Source organism: Brachyhypopomus gauderio, unplaced genomic scaffold (assembly GCF_052324685.1).
Source record: "Brachyhypopomus gauderio isolate BG-103 unplaced genomic scaffold, BGAUD_0.2 sc62, whole genome shotgun sequence".
NCBI lineage: Eukaryota > Metazoa > Chordata > Actinopteri > Gymnotiformes > Hypopomidae > Brachyhypopomus > Brachyhypopomus gauderio.
The window spans coordinates 132,779-142,778 of record NW_027506883.1 but is presented as its reverse complement, the minus strand read 5'-3'; the positions used below and the strand labels follow the sequence as shown (position 1 = coordinate 142,778).

Genomic DNA, 10,000 nt, shown 5'->3' with positions numbered 1-10,000 from the left:
GAGAGAGTGAATGAGTGAGTGAGAGAGTGAGTGAGAGAGTGAATGAGTGAGTGAGAGAGTGGATGAGTGAGTGAGAGAGTGAATGAGTCAGTGAGAGAGTGACTGTACTCTGGGATCCGTCTGTTCTCACATGGGTTCTGTGGTCATTTCCAAAACACTTTTCTTTCTGTTCTTTATCTTCCAAGAACCATCATTCCTCTCTTATCTCGTCTCTCCTAATTCTGTTGCATGTGTATCTGTCCACTGTGATTTAAATCACCACTGATACAAATGGGGGATGGAGCTTTTATTAATGACTTTAGTTTAAAAATAAAATTGCTCTTCTTTGCACTGGGGTTTCTAACAGATTTTGAGATTTTGAGGTTTTGAGAATGGCACACATTTTGATTTTCACAGTTTGCTGCCTCAGTTTTTTTTAGAACTTTTTGTGAGATGTTTATATGGTGAAATGAAGTTCAATTAAGCATTCCATACATTTAACTTTTTTTTTTACAAATATATCTAGTTTAAACAAAGACAGTTTTGACCCTTTTACAGTGTTGACACTTCTTTAAGACTTCTGCAATTCACCTTGGCATGCAGGATCAGTTTCTGGGCATCTTGAGTGATGACAACCCATTCTTGCTTAATCGGTGCTTGGAGTTCCTGGGTTTTTGTTTGTCCACCCTCTTTTTGAGAACTGACTACAGGTTATTAATGGGACTGAGATCTGGGGAGTTTCCTGTCCATGGACCCAAGATTTCAATGTTTTGTTCACTGAGCCACTTGGTCATCACTTTTGCCTTGTGACATGGTGCTCCTTCAGGCTGGATAAATCATTGTTCATCTCCACATTGTTCATCTCCACGTTGCTCCTGGATGGTTGGGAGAAGTTGCTCTTGGAGGATGTTTTGATACCACTCCTCATTCATGACAGTGTTATTAGGAAAGATGTTGAGTGAACCCCACTCCCCTGCAGGAGAAGAGCCTGGAGGAGAAGAACCTCACACATGTTGAGTGAACCCCACTCCCCTGCAGGAGAAGAACCTCACACATGTTGAGTGAACCCCACTCCCCTGCAGGAGAAGAGCCTGGAGGAGAAGAACCTCACACATGTTGAGTGAACCCCACTCCCCTGGAGGAGAAGAACCTCACACATGTTGAGTGAACCCCACTTCCCTGGAGGAGAAGAACCTCACACATGTTGAGTGAACCCCACTCCTCTGGAGGAGAAGAACCTCACACATGTTGAGTGAACCTCACTCCCCTGGAGGAGAAGAACCTCACACATGTTGAGTGAACCTCACTCCCCTGGAGGAGAAGAACCTCACACATGTTGAGTGAACCTCACTTCCCTGGAGGAGAAGAACCTCACACATGTTGAGTGAACCCCACTCCCCTGGAGGAGAAGAGTCTCACACATGAAGCGTCTCAGGATGCTTCACTGTTGGTATAACACAGGACTCATGTAGCTCTCACCTTTTATTCGCTGGACGTTCATTTGTCCAGATGTCCCAACCAGTCTGAAGGGGTTTCATCAGAGAGAATATCTTTCCCCAGTGCTGTGCAGTCCAGTTCCTGTACTACCTGCAGAATGTCAGTCTGTCCGTGATGTTTTTATTGGAGAGCCCTTCCTGACACCGAGCCATCCTCCAAAAACCCTAACCCTGATCTAACCCTAACCCTAACCCTGATATTACCCAGCCCTGATCTAACCCTAACCCTGATCTAGCCTTAACCCTGATCTAACCCTAACCCTGATCTCCTAGCTACATCCTGACGCTTGTTTGACTTTATTGGTCCCTGCTCTCTTCTTCATTGTAGTTGAACCACTCTCTTGAAGTCCTTGCTGATTGGATAAATGGTTGAGTGTAGCTGAGTGGACAAATGGTTGAGTGTTGCTGATTGGACAAATGGTTGAGTGTTGCTGATTGGATAAATGGTTGATTGTTGCTGATTGGATAAATGCTTGACCGAGGTGCATCATACAAGCAGCACGTTTCTCCAGGACGTGTTTCCTTGGAGATAACCATGGTTAACAAAAGAAAACTTAAAAGCACCACTACCCTACTATCAACCAGTCGGCTCTTCTAATCAGCATGACAGAGTGATGACCAGAGTCTTGTCCTTATTAACCTTTTCTCCTGTGAAATTTGTGCCGTTCTCAAAACTTTTGAACAAGACAGTATGAGAGTCAGTTCAGTGTCAGTATATTGTTAGTGTTTGTGTCAGCTGTGTAACCCTGTGTCCCCTGTCTGCATGTGTGTGTGTACCTGCAGGATGGAGAGGTCCAGACTGCTCGGTGGCGTGTCCCAGGGGCACGTGGGGTCCGGGCTGCAATGCCACGTGTCGCTGTGCTAACGGGGGCCGATGTCACCCTGCCGTGGGCTCGTGCACGTGCACGTCGGGCTGGAGCGGGCCGCTGTGCGACCAGCCGTGTCCGGTGAGTCTGCCGTCTGGAGGAATAAGCACCGCTGTTAGCTTGAGCAAGCGCAGCCAAACCCAGGTGGTGCAGGCCCGGGTGGTGCAGGCCAAGGGTGGTGCAGGCTGTGTTGATTTTGCTAAACTCCAGCTCAGGAGTCAATGCAGCCTGAACATTTCTGCACTGCAGCAATCCAGAACAGCCACACCTACTAACGCTTTAACTTTGCTTTGACCACACCCACTAATGCTTTAACTTTGGTTTGACCACACCCACTAATGCTTTAACTTAGCTTTGACCACACCCACTAATGCCTTGACATTTGCTATGACCACACCCACTAGAGCTTTGACATTTGCTTTGACCACACCCACTAACACTTTGACTTTGCTATGACCACACCCACTAATGCTTTGACTTTGCTTTGAACACACCCACTCACGCTTTGACTTTACTTTGACCACAACCACTAACACTTTAACTTTGCTTTGGCCACACCCACTAAAGCTTTGTCAGCTTCTCTGTTGGCCAAGCTACAGTTCTCTTTGGCCAGAACTTCTGGACACACTCCAATAAAACACCAAGCTGACATTTCATCTTGACTAAAGGCCGTCATTAAGTAGAGTTCTGTTTCTGCAGCACACATCATGGCTGGCGATCACTGTGATTATCTGAAGGTAGTCATTAGCTGTAGCTGCGTGATGGCGTCCACAGGCCCTGCTGGGTTGAGATGTTCCATGTCCTGCTGCTTCTCTTTAAATAGGTCGGCACCTTTGGTCCAGGCTGTCAGCACAAATGCGACTGTCTCCATGACGAGGGTTGCCACAGCGTCACAGGACAATGCCTGTGTCTACCTGGCTGGACAGGTACGACTTCATCTGAGACATTAGAGTCCAACACACATACATGATCATATAGTGGTGTATGAACTGTGAAGTGAACAAACTGCACTATATCTGCCTGAGTTGGGATGCTGGCCCTGAGTCTCCTGAGCCGCACTGTTGTGTGTGCAGGTCCACGCTGTACAGACCAGTGTCCACAGGGCTCATGGGGTCATCAGTGCAACCAGAGCTGCTCCTGCCTCAACGGCGCCCCCTGTCTGCCACAGAGTGGCACCTGCCTGTGTAAACCTGGCTACTGGGGAGCTGAGTGCCAACATGGTGAGTGACTCTACTCCTCACTGCCGTGTGTGCGTGTGTGTGTGTGGTGCGTGTGTGTGTGGTGCGTGTGTGTGTGGTGCGTGTGTGTGGTGCGTGTGAGTGTGTGTGCGTGTGTGTGTGGTGTGTGTGTGTTTGAGTGTGAGTGTGAGTGTGTGTGAGTGTGCGTGTGTGTGTGGTGTGTGTGTGTGTGTGTGTGTGTGTGTGTGTGTTTGAGTGTACCCATGCATCATAAAGGACCCAACTGACCAAATTCGTTCTTGAAAACTGAGTTGAGCCAAGTTACTCAAGAGACTGTTCCTGTTTCCTGCTCTTAATGAACAGTGATTTAATATTAAATTCTACATCCTGTGTTTGTGCTAAACGAATAAATAACCTTGCACGCTATGCTATAATAATCTTGATTTGTATAGCACCTTTCATATATACATGCAACTCAAAGTGCTTTATAGAATAAATAAAGGAAAACAAACATACCGGTAATTTAAAAATTCAATAATAAGGTAATAAAATACTAAAAGGACAAATTATTCAAATAAAATAATAGAAGAAAACAACACTAAGAACAAACATAAAGTGTAATTAAGTAAATAAAGTAATACAATAATTAACCATTAGAATTTCTTCTAAAACTAAATGCAGATCTAAAGAGGAAGGTTTTGGGACTCTTCTTGAAGCTGTGTAGGGATGAAATGTCTCTGATCTCCTCAGGAAGAGAGTCCTAGAGCTTTGGGCCATAGTGGCTAAAAACACCCTCTCCTATATTAAATGTTATATCATTTAGTGCATAGAAATGATTACAATTACAGTTCAAAGAACTTCAAACAACTGCTGGGACGTTGTGGACTGTACATGAGTAGCAGTCGTGTGTTGACCCGTGTCTTGACACGTGTGTCTTTCTCTGTCTGTCAGTGTGTGCGCGGGGTGTATATGGAGAGAGGTGCGGTCAGACGTGTCCACCCTGTGGTCACTCCTCTACCTGTCACCACATCACTGGCCAGTGCCTGTGTCTGCCCGGCTACACGGGACCGCTGTGTGACCAAGGTGTGAAGCCGTCATCCAAGCACCTCAACGTTTATTATGATACTTACTGCATTCACGTATTTTGGATCCAGAATAGAAATCTTTTTATCTTTTTAAGTTTGTTTGTTACACAACAGAATCTTGTGCTAGTGGGTTTATATATTTTAACCCCAAATGTGTGTGATTTCTAGTCTGCCCAGTTGGACACTATGGGAACCAGTGTAGCGGTACTTGTAGGTGTACCAACAACGCCACATGTCATCACCAGGACGGCTCGTGCCACTGTCTGCCTGGCTGGACGGGAGCAGACTGCTCTGTGGGTACGTCACCGCTTATCAGGACACTGGTGCCTTAAACCACAAATACAGTCAAGTGTGCAGAGCACAAATCCTCAGTTGCAGGGTTTGGGTCGTCCTTAGAGATATGACTGAATCAATCATTAAAACAAAATTGCCATTTCAAACACGTGTGTTTGGCTTTGGGGCTCATGTGCACACCCAACTATCAAACTCCCAGCTCACATCCCACGTAGCACGTAGCATTAGCTTTTAAACGTGCTAGGCTAACAAATGTGGGCGTTTACGTGTGAAGGTAAAAGGTTGTTTTTTTTTACCTTGACACGTAAACGCCCACGTTTGTTAGCCTAGCACGTTTAAAAGCTAATGCTACATGCTACGTGGGATGTGAGTGTGTCTGTTCATTATGTCCGTTCACGTTCCTTCACTTTCCTTGCAGTGTGTAAATCAGGCACGTTTGGACCAAACTGTGCTCAGACGTGTTCTTGTGGCCCAAATCACTCTTGTGACCCCCACAGTGGTGTTTGTGTGTGTGAACCCGGCCCAGGCGTGGACTGCTCACAGGGTATTCACTTCTGCTCCGTTTAATCTGTTTTTAAACTCTTTGATCTTATAGCTCTTCTCACCATTTGGACTATTTATGTAGACATATTTAAATCCTCCGTTTCACATTTGTCCAGTGTTTAAAAACGTAAACATGGCTTAGAGGGATATTTTTCCTTTCCTACTCGTACATCGCCGAACTGGTTTTAGATGCTTTAATTGTGCTTTCCGTATTTTTTTGTCCAGCAGTAAACCAAAGTCTAACTGGGACTCGGTAGCCTAGAGGGTCCAGGTGCCCCGCCTGTAGCCCCGCCTGTAGCCCCGCCTGTAGCCCCGCCTGTAGCCCCGCCTCTAGCCCCGCCTCTAGCCCCGCCTCTAGCCCCGCCTGTAGCCCCGCCTGTAGGCAGAGTGTGTAATTGCTCTGTGTGGTGTTGTGATTGTGGTGGTTCCTCTAGGGCGGGGGGTGAGTCTGATGGTTCCCCTGTCCCCGGGGGAGAGAGACTCGTGGGGGGCCATCTCGGGCATCGTGGTGCTGGTCTTCCTGGTGGTGGTTCTGCTGGTCTTGCTCCTGGTGTACCGGCGCCGACAGAAGGAGAAGCAGAGTAACACCCCCACCGTGTCCTTCTCCTCCACCCGCACCGTCAACTCCCAGTACGCCATGCCAGGTAGGAACCGGACGCAACCCTGGTTGACACGAACGACGACGTTCTGGAGCGGATCGCGGTCTGGATAAACGACTTTCTAGCCATTCGGCTGATGGGAGACACTGATATAAGGAATATTTGACAGCATCAAATTAGTGCAGTTAATAGCAGAAAGAAAAATAGCGTTTTTGTGTCTCTACCATAATGTAAAGTTAAGAGACCCATCTGATGGAAATTCTGAGACAGCTGGAACTTTTGGTTTGTTGCTGTAGGACAGGGGTAATCAATTAAATCTTTCCGCGGTCCATTTTTGGCAGATAGCTCAGACCTTAGGTCCGGGTCCGCGGTGGCGAACGAAAGTTGTTGAGCGGGGGGGGGGGGGGGGGGGGGTGGCGAACGTAACACTCAAATGGGTGGTGAACGTAACACTCGTCTGAAAATAAATTCTCCGGTTTAAAATATAGTCTCCCGTTAAAATTTTTTTGGCATTTGGGTCCGTATCCAGTTAATCAGGAATGTGATTGGGTCCGGACAGGACGGCGTTCGGGTCCGGATCCGGACCGCGGTCCGCCATTTGGTGATACCTGCTGTAGGATGTCTGGGTGAAAAATGAGTGTGGTTGTGCAATCTGTCAAAGGAATTGGGACCAAAGCTATGAAAATACAAAAACGTTCAAAATGAATCACGTCACTTTCCCATTGTTTGCTTTGAAGATGTTCCCCACAGCTATCATCACTACTACTCCAACCCTAGTTATCACACCCTCTCCCAGAACAGACCCCCCCTGCCCCACAGCCCCAACAACCAGGACCGCCTCGTCAAGGTAGGCAGAATCAGTGCAGAATCAGAATTTAGAATTCGGGATCTAAAATGATCTCCTGGGTTAATGGATCTCAGAGTGGGGATCATGTGATCAGAATCTCCTCCACCTCTGTGCCCCAGAATACCAATAAACAGATGTTCTACAGTCTGAAGAACGTGGAGCGGGAGAGGGGAGGTCTGTTCGGCATGGAGACCAACGCCACCTTACCTGCAGACTGGAAACACCAGGAACCTCCTAAAGACCAAGGCGCGTGTCCTGCTGACACTCGCCGACATATCTCTCTCTTTCCCTCTCTCTATATCTATCTATCTATCTATCTATCTATCTATGTATAAAACAAATGCCTGTGTTTATGGGTAATTTCTCGCTGGATTCCAGGAGCCTTTGGCATGGATCGCAGCTACAGTGCCAGTTTGGGGAAGTACTACAGCAAACGTAAGTGTGTGTAGTGTGTGTGTGTGTGTGTACAGCGGGTTCCCGTCTGCTGCAGGCAGCCTCTGTTGTCTCTAATGTCAAGGTCTCCTTCCCCAATCCGAACTTCCAGAGCTGAAGGATTCGTGCGTGGCCGTGAGCAGCGGCTCTCTGAACAGCGAGAACCCGTACGCCACCATTAAAGACCTGCCTGGCCTCCCGCCCTGTCCTCCTGAGAGCAGCTACATGGAGATGAAGTCAGCCGTGCCTCATCTGCCCCCCTACCCCCAGCTGGGCCCCCCAGCCACCCCCTCCACCAGCCTCTCCTGCAGGGGTAACTCTCACTACACCCAATTTCTCTCTCTCTGAGGGCAGAAATGCGATCCTGGGTCATGAGTAATGGCCACTTATAAGTGAAACTGTTAGATATGAAGACAGCAAGATGGTCCCTGTCAGCAGAGCGATAGCATGCAAGCTGAAAACATAGAAAGGCACAGGGGCTGTGCGAGTGCAGGGGGAGGGGCCTCATGAATGCAGGGGGTGGGGCCAGCATCTGACCCCACCCCCACAGCTGTGGACGCTGAATAACTAAATGCAGCTCACTTCAGCCAAGGGGCTTCAGTCTCCCTCACTGGTACCTGAGCCGCACCGCAAACACCACGTAGTCCAAAATGAAGTGCTATTGCTAAGCATGGCTGAATTCTCAACACCATCTTTTACAATGTACATTAAAAGTCATTTGGCTCAGGAATATTAGATGTGGATAGAGTGTAATACTCACAAGGCGCTTCCACTCTGACGCACATCTGAAGGCAAATTTATGGCTTTCCGGTGGAATGTGTCAGCAATCTCCCATTTGGTGTTTGTTTTGGACTGTGAAACGGATTCAATCTTTCTTTCTTTCTTTTTTTTTTAGACCAATGTCCCCTTAGAAATGTTCTGGAGCAGGACGATCACAGCCATTATGACCTGCCCGTCAACAGCCATATCCCAGGACATTACGACCTGCCGCCCGTCCGCAGACCACCCTCGCCATCACCACGCAGACAACCCTACTGACCCCAACATCACGCCCTCAATTTCAGAAGGAAGATCAACTTCCTGAAGCACAGACAGTACTCCAGTGGTTTTCTAACCAGCTTGGGAAATAAACGTGGTGCAGGAGTTGGACTGGGGTTCTGTTCAGGACCCACGACGTAGTACCAACTACACAACGTTCCTTGTGTGGGAGGAATGTTTGATCATTATTTCAGACCGGGTTTTAGAAGAGCTGGGAGTTAAAGAGTGAACTGGTTTTTTGGATAGAGTGAACTGGTCTTTTCACAGTCCAGCTGGGAAGCTTCTCTCCAGAACCTTTTACCATGCCTCAAAAAAAAAAAAACACACAAACTCACTCAAAGCACACCACTGCCATCTGCTGGACACATTCTGTAAATAAAAGAACAATTTTTCCTTCAACCAACCGAAGTTTAATCTACAACAGATTTTTGAATGCGTTTAATATTGACATTTGAAAAGTATGACTTTATATTGTTTGAGAACTGGGAACTCTCAAATGAATCAAATGGTCACAAGGTAAATACACATCACAACTGCTTTGGACGCCTGTGTAAAGATTTACATTTTGCAATGCATTTACAGTGGAGACTTTGCTTTGAATGTATGTTGAATGTAAACCTTCCCAAACTGTAAATATTGTAATTAAATTGGATGTGATTTTATGCACATACGTTTTTCTATCCATGGACAGATGGAAGCCACACTCACAAGGCTAGACTTTCTGAAACGGGGGATTGAATCACAACTAGGAACTGCTTGGTTGTTCAAGCTTTCAAACGATGTGAAAGTTTACACCATCTAACAGTGTAAATGTTTATAGAAATAACACAATTAATAGTGCACCAACACTATTTCACCTGGGATTTTTTTAATGAAAGAATTCAAGGCACTATTTTATGCTTATACATTTACATCAGCAATGAAGACGGAGTCTGGTCATTTTTTCCCCAAACAAAAAATTTTTTTTTTCTAAATTAACTACAAATGTAGACTGTAAAGTACAAGAATGAGATCCTGTGAGATAAATATCCACCAGTGAGATTCCAACAAACACCTGTTTTTTTCTAGAAAAATGAGAATGAAAGTGTTTACAAGTTTGTTTGTTAAACAGTTACTACATTACAAATGAACCTTTTCATATTTTTACTCATTAAAACTGGTACTAGTGGTGCTGTTCTACAATTAATATAAAGTAAAACCGCAGTCATTCTCAATTCTGTTTGCAAAAGTAGAAAAAAATGTTGTTTGACCAAAACACAGTTTCCCATTAGCACTGCGGTGCAACACAAAGCCATCAGCCATTTTCAAGAAGCCCAGTGTGTCTAGTGCACCACTGCCGAGGGAGACCGAGCTCAACATATGAATACCACACTAAAACGAACGGAGCAATCTCCACTTCAAGAAGAGCTCACAGGCACACCTGAGAAGATAGGGAGATGTGTGTCAGTGAGGCGTGGCCACAGCTGTCTAAGAACATCTATGATATCCAGGTTGTTAGCTCAAAGGCATTTTAGAAGCGTTTCTAAAGCCCAGGGACCAAGAGGTCACGACCCAAGGAAGAGACGGTAACACCAACCGGGTGGAGAACTAGACAAGCACAGATTAAGCTACTGTGGCAAGAGAGAGGAGCAAAGCCAGCAACT

General features: G+C 46.4%; 2 protein-coding genes across 6 annotated transcripts in view; one reads left to right on the top strand and one right to left on the bottom strand.

Annotated features, from left to right (window-relative positions):
- Positions 1-8,744, top strand: part of pear1 (platelet endothelial aggregation receptor 1) — a 41,527-nt gene extending 32,783 nt beyond the window's left edge. For 3 of the 4 annotated variants that reach the window (XM_076988473.1, XM_076988472.1, XM_076988474.1), the window contains exons 13-24: positions 2,259-2,422; positions 3,165-3,267; positions 3,415-3,561; positions 4,471-4,602; positions 4,773-4,901; positions 5,317-5,442; positions 5,876-6,085; positions 6,778-6,887; positions 7,007-7,133; positions 7,266-7,322; positions 7,432-7,632; positions 8,215-8,744. In XM_076988473.1, the coding sequence (XP_076844588.1) occupies positions 2,259-2,422; positions 3,165-3,267; positions 3,415-3,561; positions 4,471-4,602; positions 4,773-4,901; positions 5,317-5,442; positions 5,876-6,085; positions 6,778-6,887; positions 7,007-7,133; positions 7,266-7,322; positions 7,432-7,632; positions 8,215-8,357 (1,649 nt within the window). In that variant the 3' untranslated portion in view covers positions 8,358-8,744. The remainder of the gene's footprint in view (positions 1-2,258; positions 2,423-3,164; positions 3,268-3,414; positions 3,562-4,470; positions 4,603-4,772; positions 4,902-5,316; positions 5,443-5,875; positions 6,086-6,777; positions 6,888-7,006; positions 7,134-7,265; positions 7,323-7,431; positions 7,633-8,214) is intronic. The other variant, XM_076988475.1, reaches the window with a different exon arrangement.
- A 402-nt stretch (positions 8,745-9,146) lies between these two features.
- Positions 9,147-10,000, bottom strand: part of lmna (lamin A) — a 22,455-nt gene continuing 21,601 nt past the window's right edge. For both annotated transcript variants that reach the window (XM_076988477.1, XM_076988476.1), the window contains one exon: positions 9,147-10,000. This exon is cut by the window's right edge and continues 1,188 nt beyond it. The gene's annotated coding sequence lies outside the window, so the exon portion shown is untranslated.